Source organism: Cryptomeria japonica, chromosome 5, assembly GCF_030272615.1.
Source record: "Cryptomeria japonica chromosome 5, Sugi_1.0, whole genome shotgun sequence".
Classification (NCBI taxonomy): Eukaryota; Viridiplantae; Streptophyta; class Pinopsida; order Cupressales; family Cupressaceae; genus Cryptomeria; species Cryptomeria japonica.
The window spans coordinates 683,871,122-683,896,086 of record NC_081409.1 but is presented as its reverse complement, the minus strand read 5'-3'; the positions used below and the strand labels follow the sequence as shown (position 1 = coordinate 683,896,086).

Below are 24,965 nucleotides of genomic sequence, written 5' to 3'. Positions count from 1 at the left end.
TGACTTGTGACATGGGGGCATTATTTGTTGTGGTATAGAAATATCGATTGAGGGTGGTATGAAAGGATTAACTCAAGTTGTGATGTGTTAATTGATTGTGGTATGCAAACATTTGCTTGTTGTGGTATGGACGTGCTTGTTGATGGTGACATGGAAGGGTTTTCCGATGGATATATTTGTTGAACTTGTTTCCCCCAAGATATGTAATGACGCGGAATTAATGGGATCTTTAACAAGGGTAGTATCAAAATAGGACGGAAAATTGGCACCCTTTTGGGTTAATAACAAAAAATAATGGTTGGAATTGGTTGTGAGAAGACAATCTACAAGTTTCATTTTTCTAGGGTCTTCTTGTGGTTCTTGTATTTCGTCAAAGAGAACTTGAGTTCTTTTTGTTGACATGGGCATACCTCCTAAAAAGGTTGGTTGAGGAGTTTCATATTCGCTTGGGAGGGAAGGTGTCCGAAACTCATGTTGACTATCATTCATGGATGCTTTAGGAGTTGACTCAATTTGACTCAATTTCATTTTCTTCTTATGTTGAGACCTTGTGGTAGGGATGCAAGATTTTCAAGACCTTTGGTGGATTATGTGAAGTTGGATATGGATGTGAAGGTTTTTTGAATTTCCTAGAATGTGATTAGATTTGGACAAAGGTAATGGTATTTTTGGAATTTTTTTTATACTTGAATATGACTTGTAGTGATGTGGCTCATGATTGTGATTGTTGTACAATAATAGGACTACACAAATAGATCTTGTAATGATGTGGATCGTGATCGTGATTGTTGTACTTGAATAGGACTTGTGAGTCCAGGAAAATAGATAGGGAGCAAAATCTACCAATTTAGTAGTAGTTGAGGTTCTCAAGCTAGTTTACTTGCTAATGATGTAGAATAATTTGACTCTCTACTTGGAGTAAGCGAGCTTCCGAGAAAACAGACAAACTAAAGACAGGGATAAAAGATATATAAAAATATTAATAATTTTCTTTGTTTGAATGAAGTTGATGATAATGGTATGTTGTTTGTGAATGGAAGATAATTTTTGTCCTTACCATGTCTAGAGTAGATAATAAATTCGTCCAATGGATGAGGTGAAATGTTGATGAAATGGTGGATGAAATTTTCATTCAAGACTTTGGTGAAAGATGAAGGTGGTAAACCTAGTTGAGGTATATTAGGTCTATCTCAGGTCTACTTATCTAAAGTTTTGAAAATTTGGATTTTGTAATGGTGTGAAATCTTAATTGATACTGATATTAGTCAAATGTGCAATAGAATAGATCAAAAGTACCAAGTCATAAGTCAAAAGTGCCAGAATATAGTTCAAAATCATAGACTGATGGCTTAGAAGTGCAACTTTGACAAATAAATGTTCAGTAGAACAATTCAAAAACCCAAATCAACAACTTAAAAGCATAACTCTATAGAAGAAATACACCAAAGAATAGATCAAAAGCTCCAAAGAATAGCTAAAAGTGCCAAAGAATAGCTCAAAAGTGCAAACTAATGTGTCATAGGAAAAATAATGTCACTTAAATGCATAAAAGAATGATAAAAAAAAGTGGAAATCTATGGATCAAATGTGTAGTAGGATGACAGATTAAAAAACCCTACGTCTATATTTCTGGTTCCTCATAAAGGCTCAATTTTAAATGCTAGCAAATTCATAAAATGAACTTTTTCCCTTCGTTCCACGAGTGTGATAGTCTTGCATGTAATCCTGGTGTATAAATTTCTTGAACAAGCAGGGGTTATTATCATCAATCAGTTCAGGGGCAGGACTGATCTCTTCAGTGAATCTGGGAGCATAAAATACTCCAATCGATAGTCTTTCCTTCTCCTTGTTCGTTATTGCTCTGTGTACAACGCTCTTGTATCTTCCATTGGTCATAACCTGCAAATTACCTTAAGATCAAGAGCTTCTGATTTTCAGACAAAACGAAGGCCTGACCATAGCCTTGAAGATCCCCTGTCCTCAATGAATACCTCTGCTTCTTCTCCAATGGCAGCTGGAAAAATTGTTTCCCAATTCTTTTCACAGTGTCTATTAGTGAATGAGGAATACCGTGATTAACAACCTGTAAAGCATGCACATCCATGATTTCCTGACTAAACTACTAAATTAGCTGAATTTATCTCAAGTATTGTGGTGCAATGTTACTAGAAACTGCAACAAAAGCCATACCATACATATATTAACTTATATTTATTTGTTTATAATCATTTTATTTATCATTAATAAAATCATATCATTTTGTTAATTAATAATTAAAGGTATTTTACAATGATAGTAAGCACAACTCTTCAAGTGAGTTACAACCTATTCAACTTATTTAAGAATTATTTGTATAATTATATTTTTGAAGTATTCAACTTAACTTTATATTAATAGTATTATTAACAATTAGTGCAGTTGCTATTTATTTCAACTCCCCTAGGTCCCATGGACATATGCTTTGTAAAAAAATTTAGTGAGGACAGTTGAGATTTTTTAAGATTATTTTTAAGTGGGTGGTCACATTCTCACCCGACTCACCATCCCCCAATTGTAATGGAATCTTTGAACTAAAAAAAGTAGGAGAAGATTCTAATTAATCCTATAGCATTTTTTAATTTATTTTTGTTTCTTCAAAACAAATGCAGTAGCCTCCCATAGGACCTTAGCCTTATTTTTAATTCTTAAATTTTGAGCAGGTTGAGTATGTTTTCTATTCAAATTTTAAAAGTTGAGGTGTTATGCAAATTTTTAATCATTAAAAAGGATAATTTGAAAGCTTTCTCTATTTAATACAAAAGACAAAAAGTAAGCAATAATATATTAGTTGTATTTCTTAATAATAATTTTTTAAGGTTTACATGGTTTCTAGTCACAGTAGAATGTAGGTATAGGCTATTGTCAATATATGAAATGAAGACAGTTTGAAAGTAGATAATAAATATTTAAAGTTTGGATGGTTTTCAGTCACATTAGAATGTAGGTATACAAGCTATTGTCAATATATGAAATGAGGACTATTGGAAAGCAAATAATAAATATTTAAAGTTTAGATGGTTTTTGTAGGCATCTAAAAATGGTCAACACTTGCAGTGCCATACTTTAACATGTTTGAGTGACCTTCTTTAGGGTTTTCGCATCTTATTGACATTTCCTCTATTTGCACATTTGGTCTTTATCATTTGTTGGCATCTTGTCACTCTTCTGCATCTCTTTCCTATTTGATTCTAATTCTCTCTCTTTTGAATTAAGTCTTGTCGGTATCATTTATGAATTGCAATCATTGGTCGTAATCAATCTTGTCATATCAATTGGACATCATCAATCCTAATTTGTGTCGAATTAGGGTTTTGTCCTAGGTTTCAATCAATTTTCAATCACCTTCAATCAATTTTGATAATTTTGGATCCTTTTTTAATTTGGATCTCTTGACAATTGTCAATCAATCTTGTCAAATTGTGATCAATTTGTCATTCTTCTTTGTCAATCTCAGTATCATGTCAACTTTCATCAAGTCAACCTTGACAATTGTCAATCAATCTTGTCAAATTGTGATCAATTTGTCATTCTTCTTTGTCAATCTCAGTATCATGTCAACTTTCATCAAGTCAACCTTTTATCAATCTTTGATCGATTTGTCATCGATCTCAATCAATCATCAATCTTCATCAATCTTGGATCGATTAATCATTGATCCTTTTATCATTTGTCATCTATCAATTTGGTCCTTCTGTCAATCTTGGTCAACTTGTCATTGATTTTCATCGGTCAATCAACATCGGTTCTTTATCAATCATCAAATCTTTATCATTTAATCATCATCAATCTTATATTAATTGTTTCTTGAAATCATGTCTTGACTTAATTGAAATCCTTTCATTTCTATTTTTTCTTCTAGGGTTTTATGATTTAATCATTTAATCCTATTAGCTTCTTCCTCTAGGTTAAATAAATTTATTTATTTATCCTAGGTCCCTCTTGTCACAATTAAATACTTTATTTAACTGGCTAATTGTGTCCCTTTTTGTGAGTTAATTAATAAATGAGAATTTATTAATTAATGTCATCTAATTCCTATTTCCTAATTTCTTCATTTTCCACCTAATTTGCTAATTTTCGAATTTCAAAATCTCACTAATTTTCCCTCCTAACTTTCCCCACTAATTTCTCCTCTTTTTGTGCTTCCCTTTTGTCATAATTTATGAATCTATTTTCATGGCCAATTCGAAGCTATTTTCTCTCCAATCATGTCATAAATCATGAAGCAAAATTTGTGGCTAATTTGTCATAATTTGGAGGCTTAATTCTCTCTCAATTTGTCATTGATTTTGCATAGAAATTTGTCATATTTGCACATGAAAACTTGTCAATCAATTTGCCTTTTTTGAATCAATAGTTTTAATTTAATGATTTTCCTCAATTTTGGTCTATAAATTGAGCTTCTTTTTTCAATCATTTGAATAACCATGCTTCAAGTAACATTACATTGTCATTTTCATCTCACAATCTTGCTTCCAATCACACTTTGCACTTGTAGGTGAAATCCACAAAAATCCCATTTGAAGGTGAAAGAAGGACAATGGAATCACATGGAGGAGATTCTGCATTATGGTTTGCATTTGGTTTATTTTGAATCTTGTCTTCATGCTTTCATTGATTGAATTAGGAGTGTTTTTCATAGCTTGTTAGCTTTCATGGTTAGGTATTGTTATGTTATGAATCCTTTATTCAAATTCATAGTTACATTTTTTGGTGAACCCGATGTGAACTAATTGATTTTCTGCCTTTTGAGTGTTTTTGAGGTGTTTGTAGGTTGAATTTGAAGAAAATAAACCCTTTTGAGTTGTTTTAGGCCTTTTGCGTATGTGCAAGGACTTTCTATGCCCGTGCAAAGGGTTCCTGCACCCGTGCTTCAACTTCTTGCACTCGTGCTTGATGTTCTTGTACCTATGCTTTAAGTTCTTGTGCCTATGCAAGGATCCATTACATTTTGAAATTAGTGCATCTTTTGGTTTCTCTTTTCAGTTTCTGAGACTTGCAGGGTTAAGATAGGACTGTTAATTGATCCAAATGGCATAAAATGAACTCATCTAGCTTTAATTAGTCTATGGTGAATTAACAACAACCTTCACATCTTTACTTTTCATGCCATTGGGTTAAAAGGAATAACAAAATCTTTCAATTTGGGCACTAAAATGAACACAACCCTTTTGATTTTTGTTTCAAATAAGGTACAATTAGTCTAATTAGGGTTTAAAAGGAAAAAATGAACTCACATAAGGCTAATTAGCACGGTGAATGAACATCAAATTCTCACACTTGAGCTATTAGGGTTTTAAGGTCCTAAGTCCTGCATTTCAGTTTTAAGCATTGCAAACTTGTGCATTGTAGGACTTAAGGTTTGCATTGGTTATTTTGGGCATAGATCCATCATGGGTCTTTGAAGATTGATCAAGATATTCACAATCATAGTCAATTTGGAGGTCAATTAGGTCCAAATTGAATTAAAATTAGGGTTTTCATGCTTAATAGGGGACTAATTTTGCAAAATTTCTTCTCTGCCTGGCTGATTATCACTGTTTTGCAGGTGCATTGAATTCTTGCGCCCGTGTGCCAACTTCTTGCACCTGTGTTCCAACTTCTTACACTTGTGTGCCAACTTCCTGTGCTTGTGTGCCAACTTCTTGCACCTGTGTGCCAACTTCCTACGCCTATGTGTCAACTTCCTGTGCCTATGCAAGGATAGACTCCGAGGTATAACTATCAATTTCACTTGCAAATCATGTCAATTTCATTTTGTTTTTAGTGCTTTTGGTTTCTGTTCTACTGATTATCTATGCAGCAACTTGGCGAACGTTGAAGAAATACCTAATCCTAAACTACTAACGCATTTGGTGTAGGATGCGGTCAAAGAGCATTATCTAAAAACCGAGTGTTTGTGTTTTTTAGATTAGTGTACATTTAAGTTTCTAAAGGTTAATGAGAAAGTTCTTGCCATATTTTCATTTAGATTATTTTGCATGTCTAAACCTTTAGAGGGCTTGCCTCCCGAGTATCGTACAAGGCTGGGTGAGAGGGAAAGACCCAAGTGGTAACAGGGCAAAGGCAAGCCCTTCCAAACCACTATAAAAAAATGTGTTTGTGATGAAAGTTGCAAGCGACGAGTGTTACATGTTGTCATAACGACGTCATGTCTCCCTTAGTGTTCGTGTGACATGTAAAAACCTATAGAGTGTAACCTCTGCAGGCTGGGAGGCCTCCTTTAACGGAGTGGAAAACATTACTGATTATGACCACTCAAACAGATGCCTTGACTACAACCCTTTGTGTTTAGATTGGCCAAAAATATTTTATTTGTTGACTCAGGCATTGTGATACGTGCATGCTGAAGATGCCCCTCACATGCCCCTCAATTGGAGATAGTAAATTTCTTGGGAAGTGATGACCCAAAAAATCAAAGCTTGGTATGCCCGTAGAAGTGAGTGTCATGGAGGGGAGCTAATGCTACTAAGCTTCTAACTATTCGGTTAAATGTGGTATTTTATTGGTAAGGGATTCAACAAATATTTTCCTTGCCAGCCTTAGGATTTTATCGTTGAATGTGGATGAGTGTCTTTTGTCGATGTCAAACAAACATCTTGTCTTTCGTGCTTGTTAAAAGTGAATCGTAAACAAAGGACAAACTCAACCTTACAAACATTGTTAAAAGAAATTTTTCAAAAGCAGTCATATTGATCATCAAACCCAAACAATTGTCCAAACAAGATTAAAAAAAAGTCAACCTTGGTCCAAAGAGTTTCAAATTATTTATCCAACAATTTGCAAATATTTTACAAACATGGCTCTTCAAAACATTGGACAACCTTGTTTTAAAATTCATGTCACTTAGGGCTAGGTTTTGCATGGTTGAAATTTAGGTCTTAGGACATATTGTCATTATCCTTCATTTTATTGCAAGCATCCTCATCTTTACACTTAGGTTTAAGGTCATTTTCCAAGGTCATTATCATCCATTTTCATTGTCATACCAAAGATAGGTTTTCACTTAGATCATATTATTCCTTGCATATGCCTTTCTTACATTAGAGTCACATCATTTCTAAAGTCCAAACCATAGGTCTTATCTTAGGCTAACATTATCATACATTTGCACTCATATCCTTGGGTCTTGTCATATCATATCATATCATATCATATCCTTAGATCATATCATATCTTGAGACCATATCATATTCATATCATATCCTTAGGCCATTGTCATTAATCATTGTCCCCTTTGCATTTAATCTCAAAATTAATTTTTCCAAACTCCAAAAATCAAAACTTTAGATTAAACCCTAAGTCATTGTTACAGAGTCTTGACCTTGTCCAAAATTTGTCCTTTTATCAACATCATCATTTTGTCAAACCTAGCTTAGTATCCAAGTATATAGGTGAGATATTGTCATTTGTCCTATTGTCATTTTGTCCTTTTTTCCTTTTGTCAACTAAGGTCTTGGCTTCATTTCAATTTCCCAAGGTTGAGTCTTTAGGTTTGCATTCCAAAAGTTTGGCAAAATCTTGAAAATTCCAAAAACATAAGTTGCATTGTCAATCATCTAGGTTGCATTTAGTTGCATACCCTTGTCATTCCAAAAAATCAAAACAACAAAAACATAAGTTGCATTATTTTCCTCTTAGTTTGCATTTGTCAATTCCATTAGTTTCATTTCATTGCATTCTTAAAATTAAAAAATTCCCAAAACATTGCATAGTGACATGTCTATTGAAACAAGATTCCAAGCTCCCATGATGCAACAAAGTTTGACATATCAACCGATAGCTGGTCTAATGAATAACATAATGCAATCAACTTTTGATCCAAGGCAATCGCAATTCTATCGAACTTAACAACAAGACAGTATTGATCAAACTTAATGATGAAACAAGTGTCCAAATACGAAAAACTAGAGGAAAAACTATCTTGAGAGAAAAAGATACTTCAACAAAATGTGAAAAACATGGAAAAGTCTAGATCCCAAATGATGAAAATGTTTCAAAAATTTCAAGGTCGAAATCCAAAACTTGAGCCAATTGATGTAAAATCTTTCATCGAACAATCAAACATACCAGCTCTCATCTCTCAAATAGAGATGATGAAACAATTTCAAGCAACACACACAAACTTGAACCAAGCCCCAAATCAAACCTCATTTGACCAAATCCCAAGTTAGACTTTATTCAATCAAACTCCGTTCAATCCAATGATGAATCAACAACCAATGACGCAACATGTCCAACTAACACAACCAATGGTTCAACATATCCCACAACAACAACCAATTATCAAACAACAACCAATGGTCCAACATATCCAACCAACACAATCAATGGTGAAATTTCAACAATATGCTCAACCAAACACACTATATCAAAAATTGGTCCAACCAACTTTGGAGTATCAACATCAAAATTAGTCAACAAAATAGTATCAACAACTACAACCAAACATTCAAAAACAAAAATTGCAACTAACAACGAGTCAAATTTTGAACATGTTAGACCAATTAAACCCAATGCAAAATCAAAACATAGCACCAAACTAAAACCAAATCACCTTCAAACAAATCCAAGATCAAATCCCAACCATGCCAAAACCTCACAAGGATTCAAATGCGTCTCTAAAGAAAGGTGGCTCTATTACACAACTCTTAAAGATATTCCTCAACGATTCTTCCAAGAAAGATCAAAATCATGCACCTATGTTTAGAAATGGCTCATCCCTCCATAAGCAAATTGAATCTCCAGTGGCTTCTATTCTTACACCTTTTGAAAATTCACTAGAACCTTCCATGTCATCCTCATCAAATGATACGCCCAAGGATGAAATTACCCAAGGGTTATTCACAATTGATTGCCAAGCTACTCCAATTCATGATGCAAGTCCTTGCCATGCTTCAAAAATGCTAGACCTAATGCCATAGTGTGATTCAATTCCCATCAAACCTATTTCAGAGGATCCCATTCAAAGTCCATCTCCTTCATGTCAAAGCATTGATTCCTTTCCAGAATTCCCCATGCATGTTCAAAGTCCAACCCCATGTCAAGAGGATGATTCAAAAAATGAAGAAATGGTTCCTAAAACAAACCAAGATCAAGATCCTAAAACCTTATTATCCCATCCAATTGTTGACCAGGATCCCATCTCCCCAGACACTCATGATGATTCCCCTATTCCTATACAAGAACACCACACCTTTTCAAGTCCCATTGGAATTCAACTCCTTGAGCAAGATCAAGATATCACCTCCATTATTCCTAATGATCCTATTGAAAGTCAAGAGCAGAGCACTTTTAAAGAGAAATCCAATGATCTTCTTCATTTTCAACATCAGAGTATCATTTCAAATTCATATCCTCCACAAGACCCTATCATCCCTTTAGATCCTCCACAATATTCCTTTGCACTCCAAGATCTCATCTCCTTTGATGATCCCATTATTCCTCCCACTCCACCTCATGAAGAGCCTATCATTGATCTAGACAGCCCTAGTGATCCTGATCCCCCTCATGATTCTACCATGTTGGTGCAATATATTCATGAACCCCCTACATGCACAATGGGTTCCTCCACTTTGGTCTAGTCTGACTCACTTCATGATCCCATCATTCCCATCATATCATGTCCAACTCATAATGGACTCACATCTTCTTCCCAAAGCAAAGAGTATATCCTACAGGTCAAAATATTCATAGAGGAAAAGGGGTAGACCTTCACAAGAAGGAACCCCTCCATATTGAAGACAATATTAATGGTCATGGCCTTAGTGACATTCCTCAAGACTGTGGTATCCCTGCCAAACCTAAATCCAAACATATGTGTAGCCCTTCATTCCTTCCATCCATCTTAGGTCCTTATAGCCCTTCATCCCCTATTCAAGGTCAACAAAGGCACACATATTTAAGCACCTTCCATCCATCGAAATGACCTCCATATCATTCCTATCCATCCATGAATTCCTTTCCCCCTCTAGGTAATTTGGATGCCAAGCATAAAAGTCATAACTCTAGAAATCCACATGTATTCAAGGATCAACATATCCATTCTAATCAACATGTCAAAATAAAGAAAAATATGATTCAAAAAGAAAAAGAAAAATCCAAAAGGCCACAAAGGCTTGCTAAGCAAAAGAAAAAGAAATTCAAAGGCTATCCATGCATCTCCGATATTTGCACCCCAATCCCACTTTCTAGGTAGTAGCTGTGCAAAATATGTATAAACAATGTGAGGTTGTATCATCCTACCCCATTGACTCATCTCTCTGGATGATCAAGAGAAAAATATGTTGTTCCTATGGGCACATCCTACTGCTGCCCAAACTATCATCTAACCCTCTCTGGTAGGTGTATCTCTATCACCTTTTCGTGGTTCACTGACTGCCCTATCAGGTACCTCTCTTGTTAGAAATATGGTAGATGTTTCTCATTCTTTGGCCATCTAGGGAAATCTCTGTATGGTCTCCATATGAACTCCCCCAGTTTGTAAAGCTCATGACGCCAATATAATGTGTACCCATATGGTGCCTAACTCAATACACCCCTATAACAATATACATATGGTCTGCATGGAATCACTTGTCTGTCTGCACTCGGTTTGAACACTGTGATGTGCTTGAATGCCCATACCTGTAGTAATGTCACACTGCAACTCAATGTTTGTACACCCTGATAAACAATTTGATGTAGTTGGAAATACAACATGCCAAGCATGCACGATCCCCATGCATATGTGAAACTCTTTATATGCATCCACTAAAGCACTCTGCCCCATCCAATGACCTTGTTTGTCTGAAGCTAGAAGGCATGCTATCACCACTATAATGACTACATATCGCTTGTCAAAATCTACCTCCATCACCTCCTAGTGAATCTCCCACTCCGAGACCTCTAAATCATCCGAACCACACTCGAATAATCTCCATAATGTAACCATCCTTGTCATTGGATCATAAATCACTCTCTCCCCATGAATTAGAATGCGTAGGATGCACCATACATCCTTTAGAGTGACTATCGCCTCATCGATCAGATGATGGAAGGATGATGTCTTTGAGTGTCATCGCTCTGCTAAGGTGGTCAGAAGTCCTGTATTTTCTCTAATCTCAGGCATGAACAAAATGAATTGTAGACCTAGTGCCTCTAGCAGATCTCTGTCTCTTGTTCTCAGTTTATGATGTAGCTCAAAGCAATTTGGCCTACTCTCTTGGGTGATCAATGGAGGTTGGTGTATCTGCATGACCATTGGGTCATTCTTTGTCAGTTTTAGGGTTTTATCCTAAGGGCTACATTTTTCTTGTTTTACGTGTTAATTAGGTGATTTCCTATCTTATCCTACCCCATTTTGGTCTCCCCTACCCTAAGCCCCTTTTTTAGAGTCATCGACATGCACAAATGGTCACATTACTGCATCCCATGCCAAGCTACGCTTGTGATAGAAGATCTCGTGCTTGTGCTACAAGTTCTTGTGCCTGTGTGCTCACACATGCATAGGAACTCCTCACACAGATGCAAGTTCCCTTAACATAGGCATGATTTCTCTTCCCCCCTCAGACATGCTTCGCAATGTCTAAAAAGCATGTAATATTCACCAAAACTGAAACATGGGTTTTAGACGCACTTACTGTGTTGGAAACAACAAGGAAGGTGTAGTGTCATAAAATTGCAACCCCTGCAATTTTAACCACATTTGGGGTCCTCACGTTAGCGATGAAATCTCCTTCCTTAACCAGGACCTATTTCTGCATTTCCAACCCTTCTCTCTTCTTCCTTCATGTCTTGTGTCTGCTTTAGACCTTGTCTGGGCCCCAAAATAGGGCAGGATAGGGGCATGGCGCCCCTGTCCCCACCTCCTGGGGTGGTCCTATGTGTGGGTTGCTCGATCTCCTATGCACTTCTGGTCTTTAGGGTTTGTTATTCCTCTTTGTCAGCCTTCGGCGGTTCAAAGTTAATCCTTATGGCATGTATAAAAGGGAATTCAATACCCTCATTCAAGGATGGATGTCAGAGGATAAGAGATAGAGAGCATAAGGAGAAGATACAAGATTTCAAGGTCATTATTAAGCATTAAAGCATTCAAGTCTTCTTCATTCATCCATTGGAGAAACATTACAACATTCATTTTGCAAGCATGTGTGTGTGTTTGGGTTTTGTCATGTTACATGCCATTCCATATAACATTTGTGATTACATTCAAAAAGCAAAGCAAAAATCATCAATAAGTTGCACATCTACAAGGTATACATCTCCATTGTTTACATTCAAGCATTTGTAATTACTTTCTTTCTAGGTTGATTCCTCAGTTGGGGTTTGACTAAGGCAAACCCCCATCCACAACCCCCCTTTCTTCTCTTTTCTGTGTGTAGGTTGTAGGTGCACAACTGTAATTGCAGGTTTGGGCTTCATTTGCAGAGACAGAAGAACCCTTTTCATTTTGCGGATTTTGTGGCGAACCATGTACATTCTCGCCATGGTCCCGACGAATTTTCTCCAAATTTGCATGGCAGATCCGTGTTAGTTTAATTAACTCAGATCCGAAGTTATAGCACGATCCTAAACTAGTAGCACCTCATTTCACTCATTTCCTCTCTCTTTTCCACATAGTTAACAAGTCAACTTTGTCATTTACAAAAGAGGGTAAATCACACTTCAACTACTTGCAATCCACTCAGAATTCACATCCTTATTTCCCTTGGATTTGGATCTAGTGGATTCAACCCCTCTTTTGAACGTAAAGTTCCTCCCAAGTGAAAATCATCCTAGTGGCTTCCTTTCTCTCTCCTAGGTGGGGAGTCACTAGGATCCAATTTTCCACTTTACATTTTGGTGAACCCGATGTCTTACACATTAATTTTGATTTCTCATTCTTAGATCTAATTAATTGCAATTTGAATTTCAAATTTTCATTTTAAAGTTTGATCTATTTGCAAATTTTAGAGGTTAATTGCATAAAAAACCCTAATTTTTCATTTTGAGAAAATCAATCTTGTGAGGTGTAAAATTTAATTGCTTATTTCAGATCTGATTCCTATTTCAAAATTGCAATTCAAATCTATCTCTTTATTATGAAAATTTAGTGGTTAAATCATAAAACCCTAAATTTTAAGATCTTTTCATTTTCGACCTTTGACTGCAATTTTGACCAATCTAGACATCTCCAAATCAGCTATTTTTTTGGATTCTGCATTAAAATCATAATCTCTATCATCCTTGAAAATTTTCAAAAAAAGTTGGTCGGACTGTGTGCATTCCCGCCATGGTCCTCGACTTTTTCCCAAAATTTTGGGAGACAAAATTGACTGTATTTTTTTGCTCAGACCTAGCAAATCAACATACTTTATCAATTTTAACACTCTCTAAAGTTGAACACAAATTCAAATTTCATCAAATTCACATCTTAAAATTAATTTTCATAAAAAGGTCCTAATTTTAGATCTACTTTTCCAGCAAATTCAAATTTCTCTTAAGAGACTTTTGATGGCGATTAATAAATTGGATTTACTTGCTCTTTCACATGTGATTACATTAATTTTTGCATATATGTATCATGTGTTAGATAAGAGTTTCTTCCATTTACTATTGCTTCTCTTTCTTCATAGCACTTGGTCATATTGTGTTGTTAGGATTTCCAAATTATTAGATTTCAAAGCTTTCATGTATCATTTATGTTGCATTATGGTGATGTTGTTGACAACATGCATTTCCTATGTTAATCACCTTAAAGCTTTTGTAGATCCTAAATCTAGAGATCCTAATATTTGTACCTCTCCTAGGGTATCTTGTGTGAAAGAAATGAGATCTAATGCTTTACCCAATGATCTTTCTACAAGAGAGCAAGCATTGGAAAGTAATATGGATCCATCTTCTTCTTCTACACATACCCTTGAGCAAGGGGGGCAATATGATAACATCAACATTCTTACATCTTTAGCTCCTCCTTATTCTCCTAGGACCTATCTTCAACATGAAAGTCTATGTAGAGAGGAAGATGTCATGCATTTTATTCATGACCTTTCTCCTCACATAGAAATCACTAAAAATGAGTTTTTAGATGATGAAGATATTCTTCCCCAATCTTCCAAAAAGGATAAGCTTGATAAAGGCAAAGAGCTTGTCATTTCACATTAGATTTCAAAGAAATTCATGATCATGTTCCTCCATCTAGTCAATTGCAATATTCTTATAGTCGTGGCTTTCATATGATTACAAAACAAGGTTTTAAAGGACAAGGAATTGGGAAATTTGAACATGGAATTCACGTCCCTATAAATCCTCCTACACAAACTACTACAAGAGGCCTAGGAAGTGGTACCCCTCTTTCTATGGACGAATTCCTTAGACTTCAAAACTTTAAGATTACCTTCAAAAAAAACAAATCAAGAGAGCTCGAAAGAATGCTTCTTCTTCAAAGCATCCTTTTTGTTCATTTCATCAAACCCATGACCACAATGTTGATGATTGCCCAGATTTTCAAAAATCTATTCAAAATGGCATAGAAAGTGGCAAATTTAGAATTGTGGATAATGAAACTCCTTCTTCTAACAAACCCTCTTCTTCATGGGAAGATGATATTTACCATCCTGATAGATTAGCTGCAAGAATCTATTGGAGGTTGAAATATGACAAAAACATTTCCTTTCCTTCTCAAAATAAAAACAAAAATCTTAACCAAGTGAAAGGTATAGAATATTGCATTTTTCATGATTTATATTCACATTCTATTGGAAAATGTTATGCATTCAAGAAATTTGTTCAAATACAATATGATCTTGCACACATTTGTCTCACAAAAGATCTAGTTGTATTTCTTGCTAAAAACATCATGCCTTGGCACTTCTTTTCCCTTCATGTTTCTCTTCACCCTATGGCATAATTAGCCCATTTAATGGGAGCTCCTTATCATTAGTGGTGGTATTGTTTCACTTTAACACACTTTGGGGCAGTAACATGAAGTCCATTTTTCTTCTTCTTTCTATGCATTTATCTCTATCTTTTTGCATTATTCATTATTAGATTTGTTTTCTTGCATAAGGTTATTCTTATGTGGGCATATAATTGTTCTTTGGTTTTCCTCTTTTCTTGGAAAGGGGCATCTTTAATGGGTACTGCACTTCTTCTTTTTCTTTCATTCTCTTGGAAATCTTACCTCTTCTATGGTTTCGATTATTCGCAAGTATGATATGCCCCTTAGCAGGGAATGATCTCTTGAGAAGTATGTATTCCTTCCTTGAAAGGATTTGTTCCACTAGGATGACATATCTCTTGAAACTAATCACCATCAGAAAATGTGTAATATTTCTCCTTATTCTCCTCACTTGGGGGGCAAGGATTTTCGTAACTTTCCCTTGTATCATTATTTCCTTTAGGGGCTGCATTTTTCATATGTGATTATCATTTCTTACAATGGTATGCTTATATGACTAACCCCCCTTGGGGAATATATGATGTTTTTTCTCTCTTCTTTTTGAAGATTACCACTTCTTGAGATGTGTATTTTACATTTACTAATGTCTTTTCTTGCATGTGTTCATGTAAGATCATTGCACATTTGCTTATGTTTCACCTCTCTTTAGTAGATTGTGTAAGCTCTTCTCATTGTCCCTTAGCTTGGGGGGCAATGATCTTTCTCACTCTCTTTCTATAGGGATCCTCTTTGCCCTATTAAGTGGATGGTGTGAGTTCTATTACTTGATGTCATCCCTTGTGTAGAATTGTTGGTTATTGGCTTAAGGATTCTCTCTTATACAAGAAGTGTTGATCCTTGAATACGACCTCTTTTACACTTGGTAATGTACATCTATGATAAATCCAACCATCCCTCTATGGGCTAAAAGTGCGTCATGCCTCATCAAGAATCCCTTTCACCTAGAAATAAGGAGGAAGGATTGCATTCTTGTTCTTTCCTTTTCTTGTTCTAGAAGATGTTATATTTGTCTAAGACAACACCTCTTGGGGGTAGATGTCTTTTTGAACAAAGATCTCTTCTCCTCCAAGGATCACCTTTACACTTACAACAAGATATCTCTTTTCAAATATCTTATCCTTGCTTGAAGAGTATTCCCTCTCTTGCTTGGATTTATGACATTGTTGCACGATGGATATCTTCTTTGTGATGAAGGTAGGTATCCTTGTTCTTCTTTCCTTAAGATATCAACATTAGACTATGTCGACCTCTTAAGGGGGGGGCACCCACACTGCTCCTTTGTACCATACTTCTCTCATTCATTGAATAGTGGGACATTCTTGGAACCAGAGGGAAACCTCCTAGAGAAAGATATCATCACTTTTTGTACAGTGGGTCATTCTCGAGACCAGAGCATGGTCTCTTAGAGCAAGATGTCTTCACTTCTTCTTGTGTTGTACAGTGAGATATTCTTGGAACCAAAGGGAAACCTCTTAGAGAAAGATGTCGTCACTTTTCTCTTATACAGTGGGTCATTCTTGGAACCAGAGCATGGTCTCTTAGAAAGAGATGACGCTACTTTTCTCTTATGCGGGGTGATTATTCTTGGAACTAGAGCATAGTCTCTTAGAGTGAGATATCACACCTTTCTTGACACTTGTACTATACATTCTATAGAGGTTGTAGCGTACTCAGTTATAGACTCCTATGAGGTGCTTCGAACCTCACTTGCACACACGTGCATGAGGTTGAGTGGAACTAATGGTGTTCTCACTCTCTCTTTTTACATGGATCACCTAGGCAAGCTCTAGGGGCGATATTTTTGATGTCCTTCTCTCCATGGATCACCTAGTTTTAGGGGAGAGATATCCATGGTTTCTTTCTTCTTCGCCTTTCTTCTCATGGATCACCAAAGCATGTATTCATGTTCTCTCTCTTCTTCCTCTCATGAACTCATAGCTTTACTATTAATAGTTCATGGATGATGTCAGCTTTGCTCTTTTATGTGATCACTTGTGTTTTTGTGATGGCATTGGTCTTTGTGTCCTGATTAGTTGTTGAGACATCTGAGCTCGAGATCTCTTCAACTAGTTAGTTTATTTTCTTGTGTCTTGTTCTTGTCATGTGTCTTTTTGTGCTTTGTCTTTGTTTTGTGTGTCTCGTGCCTTTTTATTTTGTGTGCTCTTACATATGTTGGTATGAGTTAAGATTCTAAGATTGGGGGCTTTTTGCTCCTCAATATTAGTGGTGTCTTATACTCCTTGTGGTCTTGCTTCACATTTCTCATCTTCAACTCTCTCTTTCTTCTACTTTACCAGAAGTAGTGGCATAAGCCATACTCCTGCTAAAGTGGGGGCTAAATGTAGTGTCATAAAATTGCGACCCCTGCAATTTTAACCACATTTGGGGTCCACACCTTGGCGATGAAATCTCCTTCCTTAACTGGGACCTATTTCTGCATTTCCAACCCTTCTCTCTTCTTCCTTCATGTCTTGTGTTTGCTTAAGACCCTGCCCGGGCCCCAAAATAGGGTAGGATTAGGGTGTGGTGCCCCTGTCCCCACCTCCTAGGGTGGTCCTATGTGTGGGTTGCCCGATCTACCATGCACTTCTGGTCTTCAAGGTTTTTTATTCCTCTTTGTCGGCCTTTGGCCGTTGAAAGTTAATCCTTAAGGCATGTATAAAAAGGAATTCAATACCCTCATTCAAGGATGGATGGAAAGCACATAGATGGATTATAGAGGATAAGAGATAAAGAGCATAAGGAGAAGATGCAAGATGTCAAGGTCATTATCAAGAATTCAAGCCTTCAAGTCTTGTTCATTCATCCATTGGAGCAACATTACAACATTCATTTTCCAAGCATGTGTGTGTGTGTCAGGGGTTTTTCATGTTACAGGCTATTCCATACAACATTTGTGATTACATTCAAGAAGCAAAGCAATCATCATCAACAATTTGCAGATCTACAAGGTATATATCTCCATTGTTTACTTTCAAGCATTTGCAATTACTTTCTTTCTAGGTTGATTCCTCAACTGGGGTTTGACTAAGGCAAACCCCCATCCACAACCCCCCTTTCTTCTCTTTTCTATGTGTAGGTTGCAGGTGTGCAACTATAATTATAGGTTTGGGCTTCATTTGCAAAGACAAAAGAACTCTTTTTGTTTCGCAGATTTTATGGCGGACCATGTACATTCCCGCCATGGTCCCGACGAATTTTCTCCAAATTTGCAGGGCAGATCTGCGTCAGTTTAATTAACTTAGATTCAAAGTTACAACACAATCCTGAACTTGTAGCACCTCATTTCACTCATTTCCTCTCTCTTTTCCACATAGTCAACAAGTCAACTTTCTCATATACAAAAGAGGGTAAATCACACTTCAACCACTTGCAATCCATTCATAATTCACATCCCTGTTTCCCTCAGGTTTGGATCTAGCAGATTCAACCCCTCTTTTGAATGTAAAGTTCCTCTCTAAGTGAAAATCATCCTAGTGACTTCCTTTCTCTCTCCTAGGTGGGGAGTCACTAGGATCCAATTTTCCACTTTACAGAAGGAAAACTAAGAGTGGTGGGGGTGAATCAGTTTTCACCAGATCAAACAAATTAAGCATTATCTTAGATCTTAGAAACTACAACAAAAATAAAGATAACAACAATAACAACAACACACATAACACCAATATTTTGACGTGGAAAACCCGATTAAGGGAAAATACACAATGGGAACCTACCCACAATGAGATGATACTCTGCAGTAGTATGTGTAAATATTACAATGGGGAATGCACATGCATTTAGGCACACTGCCTAGAGCTCACTGCTCAAATTATAATGACCTAGAAGGCTACAACCCTTAGGGAAGGTTCACTACGTTACAAAGATATTTAGACTACAATCCGACAAAGATGAACTGCAAAAATAGCATTTGCTAATGCTTAATGACAGTTCCGGTTAAGCACATATGTCCACCCTTCACCAATCTCTGCTCAACACACCACACCAAAAGATGAATTCATTTGATCGCACATACACCACTCTCTCATAATGCAGATTCAACACCCATACCTAAATTACATGAATATTTCACCCATTTATACAAATCGTCAACCTTGACTACAAGGTCGACAAAACCCTTAACACCTAATTACAAAATTACATCACATGATACATAAATCAACCACCAGATCAATACAATGTCATAAACAACATAGCATGGACCTAAATCAAATCCTCAAATGCACACGACCAACAAAAATCTTGCCAAGATCAACCGCAACACGTTACACCACTAAAAGTACCGCATAGCACAAAGAATATCACCAAACCCATAAGATCATCAAGAACACGCACAATGATCAATGCGGACCACCAAAATAAATAGGACATGATTAGGAAACACCAACAAGAACATTAGAACCATTCACAATAGCTGCACTAACACCACTTATTAAAATCTTCATCGATCAACACGCTAACACTCAAGAATATTTAACAACAACCCAGACAAGAAAGATATCTTGCAAAGCATTAAATCACAAACCATCTGAAATAAAGATACACATGAACATCCTAAATACTCTCTTAAATCCACAACACAAGATATGATCATATCAGAGCACAACGGATCAAACACTAGAACACTCCAACACTAAACACTGAAAACCATTCTCCATACCGAAATCCTCAACGCGATCAAATCATCACGTAGCATCATAGAATCAATAAAGAATGATGAATCTCTAGTTGATTCAACATAGCAAATAGATAAACCAATTAGATCAACTCACTGTAATCACTGGATCACCAAAACATTTCTCTGCAACATCAAAGCATAGGAATATGTTGACATCAATGACAACAACATATCCTAGCAGCAATAATATCCAACAATCTCTCCCTTTGGCATTGATGGCAACATATGAATGTGAAAAACAATTAAAGCAACGAAATAAATCAACACCAACAAACTCCAAAAAACTCACCATAAGATCATGCACACAAAGCACCAAAGATAAGACAGTTTTTGACATGCTTCTCTCCCCCTTTGACAACAATGCCAAAGAAATAAACTGATCAATCTTTGCTCACCAAACTAGATGATCTCTCCCCCTTAGGATAAACTCACAGCTCTGAACAACACATTGACTACTTTTGGCTGAGTAGCACCACCAACTCATCAACTGGGATAAGAAGATAAGACTACGGAGTCCATCGGATTGATGAATCTCCATGCACCTAGTTCTCATCAGGAGGGGCAGAGACCCCTAACTTGTCTCTTAAATATATAAATGTATGTGCATGCAAAGGCTTAGTAAAAATATTTACAATCCAATCAATTGTAGATACATACTCCAGTTTAACTTCCTCATCACTAAGTTTGTCCCTCAAGAAATGATACTTAATTGATATATGCTTTGTTTTAGAGTGCAGTACCAGATTCTTGGAAATATTAATAGCACTTGAATTGTCATAGTAAATAATTTAGTAGGCTCATCATACACAACTCTTATGTCTTTCAGTATTTGCTTCATGCAAACTACTTGAGTACAATTGCTAGCAGTAACAATGTATTCAACTTCAACGGTAGATAGAGATATAGCATCTTGTTTCTTACTTGCCCATGAAACCAACTTCTTCCCCAAAAAGAAAGCTCCATCGGTAGTGCTCTTTTGATCATCAACGACACCTACCTAATCAACATTAGTATAGGCACATAGCATGAAATCATCATTCTCTGGATACCACAACCCATAGTCAACAATCCCCTTCAAATATCTAAAAATCCTCTTCACAACAGTAACATGAGTCTCTTTAGGATCAAATTGAAATTTGGCACAAAGACATACATCATGCATGATACCTAGTCTAGTCTGAATTAGATACAATAGTCCAACAACCATAGATCTGTACAAGGTTTGATTAACCTTTTGAGATTCATCATTCTTAGATAACTTTCATCCAGTCACCATAGGAGTTCCAACAGGTTTAGAATCATCTAACCCAAACTTCTTCTACAGTTCCTTCACATACTTAGATTGAGAAATGAAAATTGTAGTGTCCACCCTTGACTTGACTTGTTTTGATTAGAGTTGACTTTTATTTCATGTGTGATAGACTTATCTCGACTATTTATGATGATTTGGATGATGATTATTCATGTGTTTTAGTTACACATTGTGATGATAGACATTATTGGGTGTATGCTATTTTGGATGGTTTATACGATGTTGATACTATCATTATTGATCATGTGATTTGATGGATATTACATGCTTACTATGTGATAGATTATCGAAAGATTATATTGATCATGGATTTGATGTTGATTATGATTACACTAACCGTATTTCATGATTACACTTGAAGAGATGCTTATGAGATGTGTTTGACTATTGCTTGACTGTGTTCGTGATAGAGATGATTCCACATCACTCATTGCAAGCGGGATGTGTTGTCATGACTCTCTATCACTTGCCTGTTATGATATATATATATATATATATATATATATATATATATATATGTTGTATTATCATTTTGTGGTTGCAGGACCTTGCAGGTACCAGACATCGACTCCACTTGGCTTCATAGGTCTGAGCGTGTCTTTAATTCCAATGGCTTATGTGGTTTGGAGATGACATGAGTTCCCTCCACTTACTCTAGGTCTAAGATGTGCACCAAGTATCGTAGTGTCTTGGCGTAATTCGCCACGTCAGTTAGTGAGTTTGATCTTTTAAGTATTGTGAGTATGTTTAGAGATGGTTGATTTATTTGATTTTGTTTAGATTAATTATGTGATCCTTGATGTGTGATTTTATAATTAATAATGCTTATTTTAATTTATTGGCTTTGAGTATTTAATTATTTGATATTTTATGGTTATTTATTTTGTGTGATTTTAATATTTATTTGGTATTTAATGTTTATTTATTTATTATTGATTTATTGTTTAATTGGCATTTATTTATTTATTATTTATTGTTTAATAATGCTTTTATATTTTAATGTTGATTAATATTTGTTGGTGAACTTTATTGTTGTTTAATATTTATTTTTTATTTATGATTTAATCTTTACTGGTATTTGATTATTTAATTCTTTATTTGTTTTTCTATGGTTTAGTATTTATTTGATATTTAATACTTATTTGGGGTTCTTTAATTTATTTTATTAGCTTTTGGTTTATTTAATTCTAATCCCCATTTGGATTATTTATTTATAGCTTATGTTTATTTAATAGTTTGACCTTCATTTCCTAAGTGGGGTGTATGAACAAATTAAATTATAATAATAATAAAACATTCCCACTTGGCTGGATAAATGTATTTTATAATTACTATACCTATCCTTTACTCTCATTGGCTAAATTCAAAATGGGAGAATAAATTATAATATATGGTGGGTTGGTAAAATATATTCCAAAATTGAATATTTTGGTTGGCCGAGATTGAGGCTAGGGTTTTGATTATTGTTTGCTTTTTATTTTCATTCCTGTGATATTTTTTGGGGTTGGCTTTTCTCTGAAATTTTTTCCTGCAAGCATTTTTCCTTTGGCTTTGGATTTACACTTGGATTTTGGCTAGAGCTTGGTTGGATTTTGGCTGGAGCTTGATTTGGATTTTGGCTTGGCTTTGTGGGGATCTCTTCTTCAGCTACATTCCATTACTTTTGGTTGCAGGTTGGAGCTTTGAGCCTTTGTATTATTTTTATTTTGATGGCTTCCCTGTATGCTTCGTGTGACGTGTCTGCACATTGTTTGCAGGAAATGAGGAAAATGATTATAGTCAAACTACAAATTATGTATTTTAATTTATTCATTTTGATTTGTGTTTGCAAATGCCATTCACGACAATGGCTGCCTATGTGTGTGTTTTACCTGTGAATGTTCCACTCAAGTTTAGTTAAATCTTTTTATTTCTGAGTGTTCCTCTTTCTTGGGTAGCCTTGTTAATACCTATTTTGTACATTTCTTTCAAGTGTTGGATTTATTTTCTTATCTGTAAAGTCTTCTGTGTCACAACCTATATTTTATGTTTGCACTATATTTGTTGTTCTTAAGTACGGATCTGCAACTTTCTGTTTAACGTTTCTCAAAACTTATCAACTAAGTTTTCATGAAATTTATTGGGTTTCTTTGCCTTGAAGTATTCTAAATTTTGTATTAAACTCGTGAAATTTGTGATCTAGGTTTTTAAGTTATGACTAAAACACTACGACTATGTATTTGGAGTTTTCCAGTATTTTACTTGCTTATTTTAATTTGTTTCTCTCAATCATTTGCTTGTACCAGAGGCTGTAATATGTTGTTACTTAATGTTTTAAATGATGTTATTGCCCAGATTTGTTGTTGAGATGATCTTATTGAAGTTTGAGTATTTTCCTATTGTTATGTTGCCTCTCATGTGAAGTGGCCATGAGAAAGGGATGCAAATTGCATTCATGTTAGAGTCAGCAAGTGTAGGTCCTTATTGTGATTTTACTATTGTTTTAATAGCAGCCTCATTAATGATTGATAGTTTATCTTGCTTTGATTTGCTTGCCAAGAGGTCATATTGTTATCCTTCCTTCCTTAAGTAAGCTTGATTTCATGTCATGTAATCATGTGCTTCAGATGTTGTATGTATGATCATCTTGATGTATGTTTATTCCAGATTATAATTACTTTCATGTTGGGCCTCTTGGGCATAACTTAGTTTTGTTGTTGGGCCATGTTAGGGGGAGTGGGATTCCTTGTGATGACCAAGGTCATGAGAGATAGGCTTGCATGAGGTTCCTTGTAAGGATGCATGAAGTCTAGACCACCAGGGCACATTGGAGTTTACCTTGATTTGTAAATAAGTGATAACCTAATAATTGATGGGTTGGGTAGTTGGATTAATTAATAAGATGATAAATTGATTTGAGCCTCATGACTTAGTTATAGGGAGGATGTTTTAGGATAAGCATTAGAAGGTCGTGAAGATGGTAAGCTAATCTCCCTTAGTCTCTCATAGGTTGAGATGGCTCCACATGTTCATCAGGCTAGTGCCTTATGTTATTATGTTTTGAGGATGGCATGTGATGACACTCCACTCCTACATGTGTTCCCTTTGATGATTTATGATTATGCCTTATTGTATGCATTTATGTCTTGATGAGTTATACGCCTCTGGGAGTTTATTCTTGTTGTATTGTGTGAGCTCTTGCATGAGAGTCCTTGTGTGGTTAGTCTCTTTGGTTATAGGTGCCATCTTAGGTTTAGAGTGTGTGTGTTGGAACCTTGTGTCATCTCCTAGCATGGGGGGTGGTTCCTTTGGTTCCACATGGTCGGGTGGCTGGTTGTTTTTAGCCATTGGGATGTTCTCTTGGATTCTTCATGCATGGATGTGGATTCTCCTTCTTGATGGAATATGGATGTACTTTATAGCAGATTTATGTAATGAATATGATGGAATGCATGTATGTAGTATCTTGTATGTGGTCGATGGAATCATGTAAAAGGAAGAGCTATGTTCTTGAAGTATTGTTATGTAAATGTAATTATAAGTAGATCATGAATGGTAGTTAGGATATTTCATGATTTGTAAATGTGGCAATGAGATGTATGGATATGTTCTTATTAAATGAAGGGAATGATTTCATGTACCCAAATTTGGCAATGGAGTTACAATTGAAATATATGTGATTTATAATATGATTTTCTTGTATTAGTTGGAAATGAATTTTATGGTTATTCTTTAGATTGTGATTTAATATGTGAAAGAACCCTGAGAAATGGAATAATATTAAATGTTAGTATTGAGGATGTTAGATAATATGGATAAGGTTTAGATAATGATGTCTCTATGTGTACGCTTTGGAAATTAGGAAAAGTATGCATAGAATGCAAAAGGATTATGGAAGGAAAATACTAGGATTCTTGTGTTATGAATTGGGGTTATTGTCAAATGAAATTATCCTGTTAGGAAAGTGGTGGTATGTGTAGTTGGATTAGGAAAAGAAACTGTTACTATTGGATTCGTGGATTTTCTTTCGGTGCTAT

The 24,965-nt window shown here is 35.6% G+C and overlaps 1 protein-coding gene across 1 annotated transcript in view; it reads right to left on the bottom strand.

Moving 5' to 3' along the window:
- Positions 1 to 1,653: 1,653 nt before the first annotated feature.
- LOC131040747 (protein SRG1-like) overlaps positions 1,654 to 24,965 on the bottom strand; it is a 69,426-nt gene continuing 46,114 nt past the window's right edge. Inside the window, exon 5 of the mRNA XM_059220832.1 lies at positions 1,654 to 1,899. Within this exon, the coding sequence (XP_059076815.1) occupies positions 1,654 to 1,899 (246 nt within the window). The remainder of the gene's footprint in view (positions 1,900 to 24,965) is intronic.